This window comes from Echiichthys vipera, assembly GCF_963691815.1.
Source record: "Echiichthys vipera genome assembly, chromosome: 2".
NCBI lineage: Eukaryota > Metazoa > Chordata > Actinopteri > Perciformes > Trachinidae > Echiichthys > Echiichthys vipera.
Window position 1 is genome coordinate 18,644,689 of NC_139827.1, and position 21,406 is coordinate 18,666,094.

Below are 21,406 nucleotides of genomic sequence, written 5' to 3' on the forward strand. Positions count from 1 at the left end.
TTATCTATAATATTCTGATTTTAAATATATTTTTTAGTGTTAATAAAAAAAAATCAATCACCAACACTTATGAGTGACATATTTCTCTATTAATCATGACATTTATTTATTTTTTTTTACAAAATTGCAATTTACAGGAACATCAGTGCTAACCGTAGAACTGAAGCATTTCTGTATTGTAGCAAAAAGAACAGTCTTGTACATTGGAGACACATTATTTACAGCCTCGATACAAACCACAAAGTGATGACGGAAGAAATGCACTCAACTCCTGAGAGACACGTTACTACAGTACAGAGGTGTACAGACATGATATGGATGGAAGAAGTGGATAGTATACATCATTTGTCAGGTATAGACACTCTGATGGAAACATGACAGGAAGTTAAAAAAGTGGAAAGACATTTCTTAGCTTGGTGTGGTTAGAGTGACGTGTTTGGATGAGGGACAGATGAGTTACCTGCAGAGGTTAAGACCAGTCTCGCTACTTTCTGATGCTCATTCAAGGGTTGTTACAAGTGCAGGGAAAGAATATTACAGTCTGAGGGAGGCAGACCAGGACAGTGCTCCTCCTCTGGTCATCTCATTTCTTGACCTTGCCTTTGCCTTTCCCCTTCCCAGAATCCTCCTTGCCTTTGCCTTTCCCCTTCCCAGAATCCTCCTTGCCTTTGCCTTTCCCCTTCCCAGAATCCTCCTTGCCTTTCCCCTTACCCTTCCCAGAATCATCCTTCTTCGACTCCTTGGTGGCTCTGGCCTTCTTCTGCTGCAGAGAGGGACAAGACAGACAAAATATAAACACAGTACGATATGTAGACAACCTCTGGCATTGAGTGTGCAGTTCACAGGATGAAATGGGTTTGCACGTAGTTTATCTGGTGATTAATGTTCTTACTTTGATCATGGCATCAGTTTTGAGGCCCTCGTCCTCAGACTCCACTTCGTTGTCCATGTCATCTCCTCCCAATTCTGACTCGCCTCCACCACCGCGACGGCCCTTCTTCACAGCTTGCAGAGAGTATGGCGTCAAGTGAACTTCTTTGTTGTAGGCCCTTGTGAATGCTGCTTTCACCTGCAAGAAATCAGACAGAGGTGTCAAAATTCACTGCAAGTTGCACTTTTAGATCCAATTTTATCAACAAGAAAACACTAATATTTCTTACAATGTGAAAATATTACTTTATTTTCATGTCTGATTTTTACCATAATCAAGTCACATTAGGGTCAAGTGACACCCATTTGAGCTACACCACGTACGAAACTCTGGAGCTGGTCATTAGTGAGAGTAGATCAGCATGTAAAGTTCAGTTTTCTCACAAAAAAAAAAAGATTGTAACTGTTGTGGTCAATATTTAGCATATCGACTTAAAGGGTGATCATGATCTTATTACACGACTTTGTTGAGTACTCAATTCTGATTGGTCAATTACATCTGAATAACAGACCGTTGCTATAGATGCAGTTCTGATCGTAGACTCTGAAAGGGCCAATTTAAAGTAAATTTTTTATGTCAAATTATTGATTTCTTTAGTTGGTAGCTGTGTGAAAGGCGTGATGTGGAGCGAGTGGGTCATTATTGTGAATGAAACTGTCAGGGTGATAAAAAAACAAACATTTTCAAATCCACAGCATTGTGCTGAAGAATTATGGGTATAATTGTGGAAATAAAGCAGAGATATAGTCAGAGATGCTGTAATGCTGAAAACACACCAAGCAGCGGTGAAGTGCAGCTGGCACTGAGCTGCCATCCAATGTCTATGAAAATCTGGGGCGGCCGCATCGGGCTCGGTTTGTTACGGTAAAGTGCAGCAAACAGTAGCTGCTGCTTGTTTTGTTTTTTTTGGCTGTTGTATAATTATGTGTACGTCACTTTCAACCACTGTTTCCAGTCCAGTCACCGAAACCTAAACTATACACGCCTCCTTCTGACCTTAGAGTCCAGTTTGGAGTAAGGGTCTGGTTGTCCACCCCAGATGCTGATCTCCATGATGCTGTCCACGTCCTCCTTAATGAGCTGGTAGTTGTCCAGCACCTGCACAGCTTCACCGGCGCCCTCTGCTCCGTGCCTCTGCAGCGGGCTCAGCAGCGCCTGCCGCAGGTAGTACAGGTAGTCCAGGTTCACCGCCTGTCTGCTGCTCATCGTCCTGCAGGAAACAAACAAATCAAACGTTCAGATACTCAAATGTGATTTTGTGTAAGGCAACTAAATACTTAAAGGACATTGATAAAGGCCTACTCACTTAAGACTCATGTGTGAGGCCAGCTCCTGGACGATGCGGGAATGTTTACTGGTGGAGGAGTTCTTTCCGAGCCAGCTGGGGAAGCTGGGGAACTGACTCATGTAGCCCTTCATGAGCTCCCCTGGTAACACACTGGCATAGATGGCCTACAAGCACATATACACAAACACGTGTGTATTTAATTTACTAGAATAATCTTGTGATAGATTGTGTGTTAACTGTAATTAAAAGATCAAAAAGCCAACATTACTGAGCTTTAACACAGATGTTTAGAGAACATGGTTAAAATGTCGAGGCGTTTTTTTTATTTTGTCTTGAGAAAAATATGGCATTAACCGGAAGACACTTGTTTATGCACATTACTGCTGTATACCTTACATGTAACTACACCGCAGTGCTAAAGCTGCTGCGGAGATACAGTACGGACACTGAGAGAACCTGTCTTTAACTGGCAACCAAGCTAAAGACAGAGTCGATGTTTGTCGGGTTGCTTTTTAGCCTTGTTAGGCCCTGAGACAGAGCGTGTTTTGCACGTTGCAAACGCAGGGCATATCACGCAGCGTTTTTTATTGAAGATGCCCCAGTCAGTCAAATCAGCAAAACTAGTTGCATTTTTAAAAAAAAAAGTTTTTATGCACCCACCGAATCATCTGTCCTCACCTGACCAATCTGTTGCTGTGACGTTTAATGACGTTGGGTGCTTTTCTGCTCCGAGTAGAATGAATGAAAGGATGTCAAATGTTTAATCTGAGTTAATAAATAAAGCACGTTGTGGCCTGATAATGTACTGCACATCTAGAGCTGTACCCAAATCAGATACAGCAGTGTGTGTTAGAGATAGCTAATTATTCGGCCAATATCTCTCCCATACCCCCAAACTGCAGCCAACAGCCACTATCGGAGCCAAGTTCCGCCAATTCCAATAGTTTGTAAAACGTCCTATCGGCACCTATTAATCGGCCAAAACGATTAATCGGTCAACCTCTAGTGTGTGTGTGTGTGTGTGCGTTACCTGGGTGGGCAGCAGGGACCAGTTCTGCCCAGAGCGGATCCGTCTGTCCACAAGGTCTCCGTCAGAGATGGAATCAGCTGTCTTGCTGAGCAACATCAGGTGGGACTTCAGGTCACTGCTGTAAGAAAGACATGGAAATACAGAAATAGTTTGACTTTGTAGCAAATATTTGTTTTGTTCACTTTTTCTTCACTCACTCGCTAGAGCCAGGAGGCGATTAGCTTAGCTTAGCAAAGAGACTGCAAACAGGTGGAAACAGCCAACGCCTCTCACCCCGCAGCCTTTGGTCGAACATGCAGGTAGTTCTCTTGCACAAATAGCGGCGCTAGCGAGTAGTCGTGGAAGAAGAGGTCAGACTTGTCGATGAGGCTCATGTGGGCAGTCTCCTCCCCTGCGGCAAACACCTTCCTACAAACATCAAATGGTCCAAGTTTCATGTCCTTGCGGGCGCTCGCTGCGTCAGACTTGCACTGGTCGTACGTCATCACCTTGTCTTTGGCCGACCACATGCTCAGGTTGTGGATCACCTGGAGAAAAAAATACAGCCAGCATGGTGAGAGCGGAGGTCGAGGGTGGCGAGTAAGGAAGACATAACTTCAGTGTGAATTTAATATGCGTTGTCTTCTTCACCTGTCGGACATCCTGATTGGAGGCTAGGATAATTTCGTTGAGAGCTGGGGGGGGGATCTTGATTCCCTCCTTGAAAGCCAGGGACATCATGGCTCCCTGGAAAATGAAAATGAAAAAAACAGAAGTGAAGAAGCAGGAAATATTAACATTTAAGAGCTCACTTTACTCACGCACTTATGTTTAACTGCTTATCCAGGGTCGGGTCCAAAACGTGGCCTCAGAAGATACGATCACAAAATCAAACATTAACCTTCGGCCTTCCCGGTTCTCTGATACTACGTACACTTATGAGCATCCTTATGTTTGAATATGGTGTTTGTTATAGACAATCCATGACTAGCACAGAAGTCAGACGAGGCAGTTCCTCTAAATCAAGCCTCTCCAGGTGTCTTCATCGTTTCCCACAAGTTGAAGTCTCCCAGCAGAACTATAGAGACCCCTACTCGACTCCATTCAGGGTCTCCAAGAAGGCCGAAGGACAGGACAGTCACACAACACAACAGTCAAAAAGCAGATGACAAGACAGACAGCAGTTACTGTTTACTACTGGTGTGTCATTATTAGCTTTTATTATTAGCTTGTTTACTAAGCTTACAATTTGACATTTACATGAAAGTGGTTGGATTCATTCAGCCTATCTGTGTGTCTTGTTTCCTGAAGTTTTCGACATTTTATTTTAACCCAACTTCTAGAAAACTACTCATTGTCAAATGTGGGACAGGGTGTGTGTTTACCTTGATTTGTTCCACTCGCGGCCTCTGGAAGCGTAGGTCGAAGCAGTAGTTGGCCAGTGACCGGATCTTCTGATGGTTACGATCATTGCACATGCAGATGATGGGAATCTTTGAATTTCTGATCAGGCCGATCATCTCCTGCAGGAGGCGACAGGTCAGAGTTCAGTAACAGGAAACACGATGTAGCTGTCCACCTTTTTATTCTCATTCTATCAATTGTTCACATAAATATGACGATTTGACAGCCATTATTTCTGTATGTTAATGTGTAAACAGATGCACCAATCTCATCTCAAATCAGTCATGTGAACCTCTGAACCTGAGGTTTTCCTTTAATCATCCGTATTTCTATTATTATTATTATTATTATAAAAGTTAAGAAGTATCACTGACCGCCTCTCTAACCTCTTCAAAATGTGAGAATCTGTTCAGACTATCAGAGAAACAGGTTTTGTTTTTTTGTTTTTTACCTGGATTCCTCCACGATCCTCATTGCCAGCCATGCCATCAACCTCATCCATGATCAGGACATGTTTACTACTCACTTTCTGAGACGTGCCTACAAAACACACACAGTTACAGTTACACATACAACACCGTATTCACCTCAGTTCTGGACGGATATTATCTAAGGTTAATTCTCCAAGAGAAAGTAATTTAACATCTGTAGAAATAAAAAAATAGAGTAATTACCTTTGTAGAAGCTCTCGATGCTGGTGTTGTTCAGCGACTCTGCAACAACTTCCTTCAGACTATTTTTGCTGCGAGTACAGCTGGCGTTCATCTCTACGTAACTGAAGCCCAACTCCTACGTGCCGACACACAAACACAGTGGAGAGGTGGAGTCAAAAAGAGTGAGATCAAAGCAAAATGATCAAGTTTAAGACACTATTTGTCCCATCTTGAAGTCACAGATGGAGCAGTACTTACAAATACCAGTGTGAGTAGATAGAAAATATGAAGAAAAGCACCGAACAACATGCCTGTGTGTTTTCGGACTGACCTCACAGACCAGAGCAGCGGTGGTGGTCTTCCCCACGCCAGGAGGTCCAGAGAGCAGGGCAGCTTTGAATCCTGATCCATCATCTTTCCCTCCTCCAAACTTACCAAATCTTGCAACTACACAGCACAAAGCAATTCAACACAGATCAGATTCACTGAAACAAAATGAGCTCTGGCATCCGTTTTTTTATCATTACTCTGTGTTTTGAGGTGTGTGGGCACAATTCAAAGAGAGATAAAACGTCTGCTACCTGGTGGCTTGGAAGAGCCCCCACCGTGGTGTTTGTACCAGTTCTGCAGCCAGCGGAGCAGCTTATTGGCACAGCTTTGCTCTCCCTGCTGGCCAATCACAGTCTTCAGAGAGCGCGGGCGGTACTTGTCCACCCACAGCAGACTGGCTTCGCCTGGCGCTGATGGGGACGGTGGTCCTGGGGCTGAAGATGAAGAAGTGGAGGAGGAAAGGCCCAGCTCCCTCCGGGCTGTGTGACCTGAGCCTCTACCTGGTGGAGTGCGGCCATCTTTGGCCCTGGCCCCGTGGCCTTGTGCCAGGCCGGTCTTTGACGGACTCGGGGTTTGAGGGGACCTTGAATTACCTTTGGAGGGAGACATCTTCTGGGCATTGGGGGTGCTCTTTGATGTCTTGTTGGGGGGAGTCCTCGTCTTTGAGGCTTTGCTCTAAAAAAAGAAAAAGAAAAAGAAAAATGAAAGAAAAAAAGAAAAAACATCCCAGATTAGGTACAGCTCGCCAAAATAAAATTCACTTATGTGCATGATATAATTGCAGTTAAAGACCATCTTAAATTACACTGCATGTTTCTGCTGCTACAGCATTTCTGATGCATCTTTCAGTGTTTTTTTCTTTTCTTTCTGCTTTTTTCAAGAATAAAAATAATAAAAAAGCAATGTGAAAATCACTTCTGCTGGGTTGAAATTATTCCACTGCTAATGAAATCACTTTGTAAAGAACATGATTCAAGTAAAAATGTGAGCGCTGACCTCAGCCTCTGCAGCGATTTCATACTTGGACTTCTTTCCTGGTTTGGTTCTGATCAGCTCCAACAGATCATCTTCATCCAGGATCTTGGTACCGAGACTCTCCGCCTGAGTAGAAAGACAATTGTACGAACATTCTCCATTATTAGATTGATGGAGGAAAGGGAAACAGTAAAGAAATGTGCTTTTCAGAGTGCAAACAAACAAAGTTCAACTTTTGGAACGCACTAGCACCTGACCCACACACCTCACATTTTATAGGCGGTAAAAGCCACAGCATGAGTACCACCCCAAAGGCAGAAAGTCTCAACTTAGTGAGATTGCTGCTACTTTAATACCTAAATGTGCCGTAAATCAATCATAAAGTAATTTGTCTCTGCACTTTTAAATTTACTTTGCATATTCAATGAACAATTCCTGAAAAACATGACACTTGGTTCACATCTCCCACAGTTTAAAGGTTAGAAAGAAGATCTGCATGTCAAACATTCGTAGTTGTGTGTTAAGTCTTTTCTTATTGATAACTATTATAGGTGTTGATTTTAGTTTTAAAATCAATCCCATACATCACCATTATATTTATAACAGCACCTAATTCCGTTGTTCTGTTGCATGTATGTTTAAGCTACCATTGCATCCATAACTCAACACATCAAGATTCATTCGTTTTCAGATGATTGTAAAGTCAAAACCATGCAAGTCAGCATCATGGTTTTCAGCGATCAGACACATTTTGTTCAGGAAAGGACTGGTTAGTCTGGACTCCTTGCGGGAGAATAAAAAGAAGTTTAAGTCGATCAAAACGGTCACCTTCTCTAGCTTCGAGACGCCGCTGTCTCTGCCCTGCACCAAGTAGGTGGTCTTTTTGCTGATGTTGCCCGTCACCTTCCCTCCGTAGCGCTCAATGAGGGTTTTGGCATCGTCCCTCTCCATGGACTCCATGACACCCGTCAGCACAAACACACAACCCTCCAAACAGTTCTCAGCGCCCTGGAAAACAAATACAGGCGTCAGTGATTGAGAAAAACACACAGGTAGTTCAAGGGAAGATCTGAAGGCTGGTGGGTGTGGGTGTGGGTGTGGGTGTGTGTGTGTATGTCACCTGTGGGATATCCTTGGAGCCCAGAGCTCGCGGTCCATCTCTGTTGAGAAAGTTCCTGTAAGCCACAGAGTTGACCTTCTTCTTCTCTGAGTCGTCAGGACTCAAACTCGTGCTCTGACAGGATTGAGAGAAAGAGAGGACATTTAACTTGTGCAATCATTTTTGCTTTGTACTTATATGATGCGTTTATGTACTTTGCGTTGACAGGAGGTAAATAAATTGATAGATAATCTACATAACATTGAGACTATGTATTTTAACTGACAGATAATGCATCTACCTTGCTGGGAGAGGTCTTAACTGTGGTGGGTGTGTTTCCAGTTTTGGGTGTGAACTTCTTGTCTGAGCTTGGCGAAGCGAGGGGCTCCTTTTTAGGAGAGATTTTTATTTTTGTGGGCGAAATTGGAGTTTTGCACTTTGGCTCTTCTTCCTTTTTCTTCATCATAGCCAGTTTGGAGCTGGCTTTGATGGGCCCGGGGTTCTTCTTAGGAGAGGGGCTTATCACATCCTCCGACATGCTGCCCCTTCGGTTGGTCTTTGACGAGCTGCTCGTGCTGCCAGCAGCAGAGTCTGTACTGGGCTTCTTGGGAACTGCAATAGCGGCTGGTTTTTCATCAGAGCCTTTACGAGCCTGGATGAGGACAAAATTATATTTAACAACCACTAAAATCCAAAGCGTATGTGCTTTATGTTGTTGTTTTTCTTTCATCACCTTCTTTGCTTGAGGCTCCTCGTCAAGCATGGCCAGAGTTCTGGCAAACTCCTCGTCCTCATGGACCAGCTTTTCCAGCTGAATGAAGTCGAAGCAAGAAAGTATGAGAATGAAAAAAATTAGACAAGCTTAACTTTAAATAACAACAGAACTAATACAGTTTCTGTGCTACTCCTGGGAATTTTTATATTTAAGTATTCAAGCAAACATTATATCATTATTTAGAATTTCAGTAATTTTTCAAAACATATTAATCTTTGTTCACTTTCGAAAACATATACAGGCCAAGGAGAAATAACGTTTAATGTCTTGGTTTTCTAAGACCGCACCAGTCTTCATACTCCTACATGCATGAACACTAAAATATTATACTATCACTTATTTCAATCCACTGATTGAGCCACTTCTTTTAAAGATTATTTGTTTCTCTCTTAAAATTCAAATTAAACAATATAAAAGAAAACAGAGAGAAAAATATGTATAAGTTCTCAAGGCCAAACATTACATGTTTAAATGGATAGTTTCATCCAACTAACAGTCTACAACCAAAAAATATTTAGTTTATAATTATATCAACTATCACTCCTTTTCTGTCAACCGACTGCTTGTTTCCAATTGTGTAATTACTCGTGCAGTGAACGAGCAGCTGTTGTGTTGCTCTACCTCCATGTCCTCATCCATCTGCAGTTGTTTGGCGATTTGCTCATCACTCATCACATCATCTGCGTCCTGAGTCGGCTGAGGAGAAGATGAGTTTTTACAAAGTAAGTTTGTTGTAGAAGGGTTCTTGTTTGATAAACTAATGAAAGGCTGAAAAAAAAGGTTTAGTGGGCCATGAATCTTGACAGTTTGGATGAAAAAGCATTAGAAGAATGAAGAGAAAACATAAAATAATTCACCAATACTCACAGCCTTTCGTTTGGTGCTGGCCACAAGCTTTTTATCAGAACGCTGAACAGACGCACTGCCGAAGTAGTCGAGTACTGAGGTGGAGGGTCGTTTGGGAGTAGAAGGCGGGGCTGACTTAGGGGTGACGGGCACAGGAGGAGACTTCACCGCAGATTTTCCCTGTGTGGAGGAGGGTTTGACAGGAGACTTCAGCCTCTCTGTGGCTGCTGGACGAGAACTGCGCGCATCTGACTTTGTCTGTTTGGCCGTGCCATTCTGCTTGGGTTTGGAGACCTTCTTCAAGGACTGAAAGTTGTCACTGTCCGAGTCTGCAACCAAAAAAAGAGAAATATCCTATAAAATACATTTTCCTTAACATGACGACATGAAAAGTTGTTGTGAAAAGTGTTACACTTATTTATTTTCTTTTTAACTGCAGAAATGTATTTTACATTTAAGTGGTCATCATGTGTTGTTTTACTGTATATGTGCTTGTTATTGTGTAGATTAATTGACAGACTCAACTTGACAAAGAATGAATTAGATAGTCATCGTGAGGATGGGAAAATCCTGAGTACAGGTGTATATAAAAACATATCTTCTCCGTTATTGTCAACATGGTAAATATGACAATTAATAACATCAATACCAGGTCATGTTGCACAGCTCAAGCATGTATGTCATATGATGATGAACCACAGAGACATTACCTGTTTCAGAGATATACTGCACAGGATCTTTTTTAGCAGGTGGCTCCGTTTTGCTCATCTTCTGTTTCTCTTTGGGGGATATCTTTGACTTCCTCACTGGCTCCTCATCCTCAGAGTCTGGACAGACAGAAAAACATGCTGCGCCATGAATGAAAGATGCAGGGAGGATGAAGAGCAATGTCTTAAGTCCCACATAGCAAAGCATCTATTTTTCTGAGAAATACATTCTTGGAAACACTAACTATAGTGAAGATATTTCTAGAATCCTCAAATACTCTTAAATCTGGCTAAAAATGTTATTTTGTCCACTTCAAAGATAGCTTCAAAATACCTTTTTCCTACAAAAAACAGATGCCTCGCTGAGTGACTCAAATTATAACAAATGAGAGGCACAAACTGCATCATGGTGTGGGGAGATTGTGTAGTAGTTAAAAAAAATCATACCTGATTCTATGACTGCCTGCTTCTTTCGTTTTTTCTCTCCATCCTTGCGTTTCTCCTCTGGTTTGGAGCTTTTCACCTGAAGCATATAAGCCACAATAAAATTGCGATGAATAGGATGATACTGATCACTACAAGAAAGAGGACAGAAGGTAACATTATTTCCTTGCCTTAGTGGTATCTTTCTTTTTCTTCTTCACTTCCTCGTCTGAAGATAGAGGATTTTTCTTCTTCTTCTCCTCTGTTTTGATGTTTGGAGACGGATTCTGCACCGCAGGCTTGGCTGAAGTCGGTGCAAAGAACCGCCTGATGTCCTGTGTGCACACACATCACATGTATGATATGGTAACCTAGCAACACAATTATGGACTACACAGATTACAGCACTACACTGTTATCTAACAATACATTACTTTACTGGATGCACTTTTTTTTTTTTTTTTAACTTACAGTTCTCAAAAAAGTACTTGTCAAAACGTTGGTAAATAACAACAGAATTCACAAACAGAAATGCAGGATATTAGTACAATAATAGAACATTTAAAATATATTTATATATAAAATGAAATATTAAAATATACAAAAATTTGAACAGTCATGAACACACACAAGGATTAACCTAATTCGTTATACAATTATAAGATTTGCATAAATGAATCGCTTGGTTACTTTTAAATTTGATATCGTTTCAAAATATAAATTCAGATCTGAATTTTTTGAAAGAGTTACAAAATTACAATTTCTTTAGATATTTATTTTTACTACTGGATGCACACTTACACAATTTTAACAAACAAAACAGCAGACAGTAAAGTGACCCGACCAATTTTATTGTATTTATTTAATATGAACTTAAAAGACTTTTCTTTGAATAATCTTTTTGCCGTCGACGCTACTTGTCTTAACATCGTATTATATTGTTATGTGTTTTGGTATACTATCTGGCTGTGTTAATAAAGATTAAATACAATAAAAGTAGCAGGCACATGTCAACTGTTACAAGACAACAGAGCCAAAGATGATATCATATATAACGTGTTCCTCGATTAATTTGCAACTTTAATCAGCGTTGATAGTGACTCGTTCTTCATCTTTAGCTGTAACTTAGCAACACTGCGCACTTGACTTGACATGTTTCTACAGCAGCGAGCGGATTGAACAAGACACCAGGATTATTTTAGCCTTTTATAACCTCTTTAATTGTGTAGACAGCTTGCAGACAGAGCGAATAAGTTGTTTCAAAGGGTAACGTACCATCGTGAACAGGCTTTCTCGCAGTTCAGTTGTCAGAGAAGTACTGAAATCCTTCAAGTGATTGGCGCGAAGTTGGATTCTGCTGTCGCCTGGAGATGACGCACTACCGGTAGTGGTTGGTGGGCGTCACTGAGCGTCCGTTTAGATTATTTCCTAATTATAAAACTTGGTTTAATAATTACATCATTCTGGTATCCTAACTGCTAAATGATAATGGACGGTTGCTGAATTCTTCTGAATTACTTCACACTTTTTTGCGTTCCTACCACTTCAAAAGGGTTTGCAATTGTTATGGATGCCTTCCCATCTGGTATTTTAACTCTCTTAAAAGGGACTAGAAAACCACAGTGTTTATCATTTTTGGACCCTAACTTGACAAGTTGTTGGAAATGTATGTTTCGCTACCTCAGGAGGAATAATTATCATAACATTCACTCTTTATTCCAGAGAGATGTCACAAGTATCCCTAATGTTGTCCCCTATTGGTCTAATTTTATTGATAACCTGAACTGGGGAAATATGTGGAACCTTCTATAAATACCTCCGTACGAACAAAGTAAGATACGTCTCTTTCACAATCATACATAGGTATTACCCTGCTAAGGAATATCTCCTGAGGTTTAAGTTGACATATGTGTGAACTGCTCTTTCTGTGGAATATGTCCAGAAACAAAGGGGCACCTGTTCTGGCAATGTCTCTACAGCTGGAAAGATCTGTCCCGATACATGTCTGATAAACTGGTTTCCATGACACCAAAAGTAAAAAACAGAAAGAATTATACATAATTTTATCGCTTTTAGTAAGAAAACTGAACAGTACATCAAAACCATCTATGACTCAAAAAATAAGAAAGCTGCTAGAACCATTCAGATATGCTCTATGTTTAATGTATATGTATTAATGACTGCTTGTTTGTTATTATTGTTTCGTATAAAAATAATTCAATAAAGACAAAAACAAAAAAATATATTTTTTCTAAATAGAAAATTAATTCATGCAAAAAACAAATTAATCAACAAAGAAATAAACCAAAACACAATGAAAAAAAAATAAAATGAACAGGAGCAAGGGGAAGTAAGTAGAGTCGTCAAGAGAATAAATATGAATATACTTAAAGGTAGAATATGTAGAATCTTCATTAAAAGCTCTATATATATGTATATATATATATGTATATATATATATATACATATATATATATGTATACACACCCACAGGGCGTTTTGATGGGTACAGAATAAAAACATTGCTTTTTCATAAAAACATATATTTAGTCTGAATTAATATTTTATTTTTGACTTTCTGTCACGTTCTGTTTACATTTTACCAGCCACTAGCGGCCGGCGTTGTGGGTTGCCAGGGTTGTCTGTTGTTGGGTGCAGCTACTGTAGGCTGGCACTGGGTGAAACCGAGTTTGCCAATCCTGCAGCTTTTGTCCCAGCAGCTAAGTGAGTAAGTAAGTAAAAACCAGAGTCAATGTAGGCCAAGCATTCACTCGATGTACTGAGATAGAGGAGTTCAACGGCATTAAAACACACGCTGAAATGGCTTCGTTTCTCCTTGATCTGTAAGCTAACTTTCATCTTTACTTAGCTGTAACAATAACAGTACCTGTCAGTCAAATCCTCTGCAATACTTGTTTTTATGATGCGATTTGCTGGAGGGGACTGGTTCAAACAGGCTCAAACAGACTCCTCCTGTAGGCTCCTGGGCCGGGTCTAAGGAACATGGAAACCCGACTGCTGGAATAATTTTTTGTTGTTGCGACTACGATCTTGACACACTAGATGGCGGTGTTCTGTTATTCTCCATATTCAACCTTTACATATAAAATGGATATATAATGGATATAATTCAAATATATTTATATAAGTTTTTCTATTCCAAAAGAATATGGGAAATCTTAACGAAACGCTCAGATATTAGTTAAATGAAGAGCCTGTGGTAAGAGGGCTCTCATGAGCTAAATATATATAACTTTATTTAACTTGTCAAGAAATATTTAACAGGGGTGTCCTGGCTAAGATAACATAAAGCTAGATAAAACATTAAGCTCAGATTACATGTTAAACAAACATATACTGAAATAGATCAAATATGAGAATAATTAAGTTTCACATAAACACATTAGATCAAAAGGATTATGTAATAATAATAATAATAACAATAATAATGGAGATTTAGATTATTAGAGAGTGAGTTTAGGTTATATTTGAAAAAGTGTATGCAATAGAGAAAAGGGGGAACTTTGTTTATGCATATGATAAGAAGTTGCATTAAGTGATATCGCATATTTACCGTTCAATGAGTCCTAATACAAGAATATTATCCTCTTTGTCAGTGTCAAGTGCATGGGACATGACCTCTGACTATTTTTATAACTGTCTGTTTATCCAGATGTTGACACTATAATATGTATATGTAATATTAATATGAGCACAAGAAAATGTCTGACACAGTCTTGCTTGCAAACGTGAAGGTCTCTACAGCATTTGGATGATCAAGGATTAATTGTGTTCCTTTTTATGTAAATGTTGTACCAGTTGCCCTGTGAAGCAAAACCACAACTTAAATATGTGCTTTGAGACGCTGTCAAGATGCAAAAAAGCTATACCTATAAAAAACAGTAGACTTCTGACAGATTCACAGAACAGTTCGTTTCAATGCTACAGCATTTTAATTTTACAATATAGACTATTCGCTCACTAGAATAAGGTGTAATCATTCATAATCATTCAAGCTTCTCTTCTTCAGCTTCTGTGTACATCACTTGTCTCATCTACCAAGTGTTTGTTTGGTGCACATATACTGAATATAATACAATAACATCTGTATACAGATGATGGTAGTGCATGCCTGCGTGTCAGTTCAGGAATCATTCAAGGGTTTTTGCACAGATTGATGGGAGGAGATTGTAACACAATGAGTCTTCCCAGCACTGTTCATCTGTAAACATAAAAAACACCGATATCAGGCAGCGATACACAAACTATAACCTGTAACTGTCTAAACAGAAACATGTAAGACACACATTTGTTCCGCAAACAGGATTACATTATAAGCAGAACTTGTTGGTTGTCATTATAATAGTGTGGTATTTGGAGCATATACGTTCATAAGTGCATAAATAATTTACTTATAATATAAACTCAACCAATATTTTATCACAGCAACTATCAAATACAAAAAGGCCTCCAGGTTTACTCTACAGAGATAAAATCTAGTTATAAAATTGATTAAAATGTGAAATCAAAATACGATCTGATTATTTACTCAAAAAGAGTTACCAAATATTTAATTTTGTAATATTTATTCTCTAAAATGAATCGCTTACTATTTTGCTATTTATGACATACACAAACTAATGGACACATTTAGCCAACACACCTACCTTTTGTCATTCATCCTCACAAGCTACATACTGTATCATAATTTACCTCTCGAAGAAATGTGTGAACAGCAATTTTTTTGGGGACTCTCTGGTTTTCCTGCACACCAGTATGTGAACTTGAACTTTGTTCCATCGCCCCAGAGCCAAGCATTTTCCTACAGTATAGAACAATACATTTGTAAATCTGCTAAGTACAGAGATAGGAATTAAAATGGAGCGTTGAAAGCGGAGCGTTGAACACAGGTCAGACAGTATGAGAAAAATAATGTGTTTATTGAACACAAATACAAAAATACAAGTATGAACCTGATAATGAAGATAATGTGGGACCTTTATGGCTGACCTTATGTATACTTGGGGTCATCCCTATGTTCCCCGGGTCCTATGTTTCCTGGTCGCTTAAGCCTAAGCTTTGCTGATTTAATTTGGCATTTTGTTAGGATTAGGGGTTACAGTTAGGGTCAGGATTAGGGTCAGGGTTAGAAAATTACAGACTGGGTAACAGAGGACCCTTTCTGTGAAAAGCGGGGAACATCGGACCCCTTTTTTTTTTTTAAAGGGTCCCATGTTCCCCGGTCACATACAAACATAGGACCAGGGGAACATTGGACACACTTCCAAACACTTCATGTGCCAATATACATTTCAGAAACATTTTTGAAATCCATTTGAATTAATTTAGGTTCACCTTTCAACATCTGAAAGAGTTAAATACTAGACTACATGTCTATAGTCAAGCCAGCAGCTCTGCAAGGTTGTGCTCAGGTACTAAACTATGTCACAATGACAATGCTTACATGCATTGCTGATTTAAGCACATTTAGGGTTTACCATGTTCATCATTTTATGTTTTTGCGTTATAAAGTTCACTTAGTTTTGCTAATTAGCATTTAACACAAACTATAGTTGATGTTTGAAGTTCTTACATTCCTTATCACCCATTACAATCATAGAGCACACAGATTGTCTGGTTTTATCAGACAATTTATGTTAATAAATTGGATTTTGGTGTTTGTGTCCTGCAGCCCTTAGCAGCTAAGGACGAAGCAAATATCATGCTGGGGGTGGATTTTCTACAACATGGCAACCCAAAAGATGTTTTTCGTTATAGCTTATACATGTCTAATCATTAGTAAACAATATTTATTGCTAATTAATAAAGCCAGCAGTTGCTCATAAAAGCTTTATTTGAAAGTGGTGCAAAATAAATGTATAAAAATACTTTTATTTTATAAGCACTATGAAACAGTGTGGTGATAAATTACCTCTTGGCAATCTGAGCCTCCAATCCATACTTTTTTCCCCTCAGTGCTGTTTAGTATAATCCCCCGAATCTCTGAGACTTCCTTAGAGCTGTGTATTGATGCAAGGTTTCCACCCTTGGATTGACAGTGTTTCTACATGGGGTAAACACAGAGACAGAGGGAGTGCTATTAGGAAATACATACAGACTCTCAGATGAAATTGCCATTAACCAAGTGTGCAAATCCTCCTGATTACCTGAGCCTTAGCCCAACTGAGTGTTGTCTCAACAAAGTGGAAACAGCGATTGTCGCTCTGAGTCCAATTGGTGGGACAAGTTATGTTGGCAGACAAGTTTTCTAAGGACAAACAGAAAAAAGAGGACATCAATCCCAAAGGCCCTTCTCATCAAGACCCTTTTCTTTATTACCTGCAGAGCGTAAGAACAACAATTATGCTCTACAAAGACAGAGAGCAGTAACTACAGAAGCAATGAGCTGAAAAATGGCTCAAAATGTTTAGACTTGACTGATAGAAACGATTTAATGCTGCATTTGAAGCCTGTTTATGCTGTTAAACCTACATGACAATAACTATCTTCAGGGACAACGCACAATCTACACAAAGTAGTGTTTTTTCAACCTTCTTTTCCATTTAGAAAAAATCTGTTTTATTTTAATTTGCAGTCCAAATAAAACACACTACTACACTACTATTAATATGTACAGTTCAATAAATCTAGAATGTAGAAGTATCAAGACTGATACCCACCGTCAACATTAGCTGTAGTCAGAGCCATCGTGGCACAAATGATTAGAGACACAGTCAGCATCCTCGTGGTGGACATGATGCAGATGAAGATGATTGATTTCCTTCAACAGAATACAGAAGTGAGAAATGATCACAAAGAAAAGTGATGTGAGCAGGGCAGCCACAGGGGCTGTGGTGCTCCAGAGAATAAAGAAGATGATGAAACAAAAGAGTAGGTTAAGAAAAGAGGCTGAGAGTAAACCTGCTGGAGAAATATCTTCTTTCAGTGTCAGCCTGTTGCCCCCTGTCTTCATATGTGGACCTGCGGGACCAGAGAAAGACCAGGACATCAGTTTGATTACACAAATCAAAGGGCACCACATTGCACTGTAGTTTGAAAAGTAAATATTTAATGGGAGGGACTTCCTGGCAGTCTATCGCCTGAGCAGAAAAGGTAATTTATATATATATATTATATATATATATAATACTCCCTCCTGTCTCCCTCCAGCCAGCTTTATTATGTACTTAAAGCATAGATTCATTAATATAAATGAGCATGATATAATTAGTTTGTTTGTATTTTACAAAAAGCTTCATAGTTCAAAGAATATTTTAATTTCCAAAATTTCTATTAGTTCATAGATTACAAATCTACAGGTCAGCGATGGATGGTTCTACATCCCTCCGTAAAATGTATTCATTGAACAACGTCATACGTCTCATAAACTACAACAGCCATCCTTCACGTAGGCGGACATAACAGCGCCTGTCTGTGAGCAGCACCAAAATAATGTTTCGTAATGATAATGCTTTAATAGGCTAATTTCAATGGATAAGTTCTAATTTTAGGGAAGAACAGCCAAAGCTAAATAAATAACGCAGCCCTTTTCAATGGAGTTCCATTGCTAGGCAACAGCCTCAATCCTTGTTAACTTCCTGTCATTCACATACACTACAACAGGAAATAAACTTTTAGACACATTTAGAATGTTAATGTTTACAACTTTGAAAAGGTCTATACATTACATAGGCTTCACTGTACAGTATGCAGTAGAACAGGGTTCTTTGACAAAGGGTCTATTGTCGAAGTTGATGAAAGATGAAAGGGTCTGCCACTTTGAAGATGATGCCAAGGCAATTTAAGGCGGTGTCGTTATGGTGATCGGCTGAGATTTCCACCTACACTGAGTGGGTAGGCTACTATTCGCAGTGGAAAACAAAAAAAGAGAAAAGCACCAAAAGTGAGCTGAGTCCAGTTAACTAGCAGCAGTGGAAATGAGGCAATACATGTCCATCACATTCAAACTGAGGTAACCCTGTTAACTTTACAGATACAAGCCTTTATGGTTAAAAAGTATGAGGCAGAAACTACTTTTTTGATTGCAGGAACTTTTCCAGGACTTTTTCATGAATCCACAGAAACAAGGCATGTTTATCTCACTGCTCCAGTAATCATGAAGCAGCCCTTTTCCACGATATGATTTCATTGAGGTTTTATCAACAAGAAAAGATGATCAATATTTTTAGAACAAGAGGACCACCTCTTCTCTCTCAAACTGTCTGAACACTTGGCATTTTCAGTAAGTCGGCTGGTCAGTGACACTGTCTTCAGTCAACATTGCATCACTGCCAGTAAACTTCAGGTGATTTTCGATAGCCCTGACCCTAAGCTAACAGTTTCACAATTTATCATCAGCACCCACGCAGTAAATAAAAAAAAAAATCAGCCTCTCCTCTCGCCTCCTATCACCCACATTCTCATTATTGCCATTACTGCAAGTGTTTGGACCTTCAGTTACATTTCTTTCCATTCACAAACTGGCCCTTTTCCTCATTCTCTGTGTTGCTACCCTCCACTTCCAACTTCACCTTCCACCAGAGGCCTTAAGCGTGACAGCTGGCGTGTTTCAGTCTGCCTTCCAGTATGACACTTCAGCACAACAACACTTAGGATTTGACACTTTGACACTTATGCTGATCCGTCGTATCTTAAAGAGCTCATAGTACCGTATGACCCGACTAGATCGCTGTGCTCTGAGAATGCAGGGCTACCCCTCGTTCCTAGAGTCTCCAAAAGTAGAATGGGAGGCAGAGCCTTCAGCTACCAAGCTCCTGTGGAACCAACTCCCAAGTGTTATTTGGGAGGCAGACACTGTCCCCATATTTAAGAGTAAACTTTAAACTTTCCTTTTTGTATAAAGCTCACTGCTAGAGCTTACAATCCCTTAACAATGTTGTAATTTTTTAGGCTGATTTTGTTCTGCTTAATAATGCTGCTATAGGCCTAGTCTGCCGGGGGATAATGCTTTTTCCAGATACTCTGAGCTTCTCTCCTCTCTGTCTGTATCATTAATGTCTCATCAATGCAGGTTACTAATTCAACTTCTTCCCTGGAGTTGTTTGTGCTTTGTCGTCTCGCAGGTCTCTGCTCACCGTGGTGGTGCCTGCTGCCGTGGTCGTTTGTGATGCCCATATTCACATTACTAAAGATATTACTGTAGGAACTGTTACTTTTGTGGTTGCTTGCATCTCTGAAAGTGTGTCTCTCTCTGTCTGTCTTTGTGTCTGTCTTTGTCTCTCTCTGTCCATCTAACTGCCTTTTCTCTCTTCTTTTCTTCCTCCAAAACAGGGGCAGACAGATGTCCGTCCTCCACAGAGCTGGGTCTGTTCCACGTTCCTGCCTGTATAGGGAAGGTTTTCGTTGCCACCGTACTCTATGGGGGAATTGTTTGGTCTATGTAAATCATAAATAAGTCATAAAGTGTGGTCTTAACCTACTCTGTAAAGTTTTCTGAGATAACCTTTGTTATGATTTGTCACTATTCATAAAATTGAATTGAATTGAATTGAATTGAATTGAACTGATTCCTAGTTTGGTTCGAGCATGGCATGGGCTGACATTAAACGGACTTCCATAGGGGACAGGACTCCTGCAGTGTGCTCTCCACAATTAGCTCCCTCCAGCCTCAGTGTTGCAATCCATAAAATCTGAGTCTGCACCAAAACTTACCCCAGTGGTGTATAAAGTACTGACATGATATGCTTAAGTAAAAGTAAAGATATCTTTGAAAATGACTTTGGTAAAATGTTAAATTACCCATAAGAAAATTACTTATTTGAAAGTCTTTAAGTAGCTTGCATCAAATGTACTTGAGTATCAAAACTATTTGTCAGGTATTGAACTGCACTTAAGTATCAACAGTGCACAAGTCTGCTGTTTATTTGAATCCGACACTGGGAGATTTAAAAAGGCTCCAGTCTGCAAGATGCCGTAGTACAGATGTTAGTCAGTTTGATCCATATAAGAACAGTTAATGTGTTTGGCAATACTCAAACATAACAAGATACTCTGGAGATCAAAATTAGAGAACAAAGTATTAATTCTTGATTTATTCTGAAATTCTGTGATTTTTTTTATTGTTCAGAATTTATTAGAATATCCTCTGTGGCTACACCACTGCTGTACTAGCATGTTTTTTTAAATAACCAAGGCACTTGGTTTGTTTTGTGGAAAAAAGCAGTGAGCAAAGTTAGAGAACAGTTACCATTGTGTCAGAAGATAAGATTTAAACAATGTTTCCTTAGGGCTGTAGGATTAAAAAATGAATAGGAATCGTAGAGGAACCTGCATTGAAGTGCACTTTGGACCAGTTCTCCTCTGTCCACACTACATGCTCCTCAGCAAAGGCCAGTCTAGACTTTTTATTCTTTCTGCTGTTGAGAGGTTTGGTCACTGCAGAGTGGGCATTCAGTCCATAAAGTCTTAAACAAAGACACACTGTGCGCTAGGACAGATCCTTGCCCTAAACTGGCGAGCAACTCCAACTGCAGTGTTGAACTGATTCCCCATTGAGAGGCTTTGCATATTCCTGTCCTCTCGTGCACTTGTTTCACTCGGACGACCGAATAAATCTGTGCCATTGTAAAGTTTCAATATTCTTGAAATCACAGTCTTGGAACGCCCAACCTCTCTCTGATGACTGAGAGGGTCATCCCTTTGGATGTAACCAGGAGAGCTAAATAGGGTGGGTCCAACAATTAAGTAAATAGTCACCAGGTGCCAGATTAACACCAATAACTGGGAGGTATCTGAGAGTGTTCTCTAATTTTGCCCACTTTCTTTCCCACACAATAATGGCTTTTGTTAAAGTGACTCGGTTATTTAAAGAACATGCTAGTACAGAAGTGGTATAGACACAGCTGATATTCTAACAAACTATGAACAATATAAAATAACAGTATTTTAGAATAAATCAAGTGTTTATAATTTGCTCTCTTATTTTGATCTTCACTGCATATATAGA

General features: G+C 39.7%; 1 protein-coding gene across 1 annotated transcript; it reads right to left on the reverse strand.

The window, feature by feature from the left end:
• Positions 1-153: 153 nt before the first annotated feature.
• On the reverse strand, positions 154-11,779 carry rfc1 (replication factor C (activator 1) 1). The gene is made up of 23 exons (XM_083931661.1): positions 11,716-11,779; positions 10,632-10,775; positions 10,465-10,540; positions 10,021-10,137; positions 9,332-9,639; positions 9,086-9,160; positions 8,423-8,500; positions 7,991-8,341; positions 7,711-7,824; positions 7,419-7,598; positions 6,612-6,716; positions 5,867-6,290; positions 5,617-5,732; positions 5,307-5,421; positions 5,084-5,172; positions 4,614-4,751; positions 3,880-3,975; positions 3,523-3,776; positions 3,250-3,367; positions 2,238-2,383; positions 1,928-2,141; positions 893-1,069; positions 154-763 (listed from the first exon to the last, which is right to left on the reverse strand). The coding sequence occupies exons 1-23, from the start codon at positions 11,716-11,718 to the stop codon at positions 584-586; spliced, it is 3,618 nt and encodes a 1,205-aa protein (XP_083787787.1). The 5' UTR covers positions 11,719-11,779; the 3' UTR covers positions 154-583.
• Positions 11,780-21,406: the final 9,627 nt, after the last annotated feature.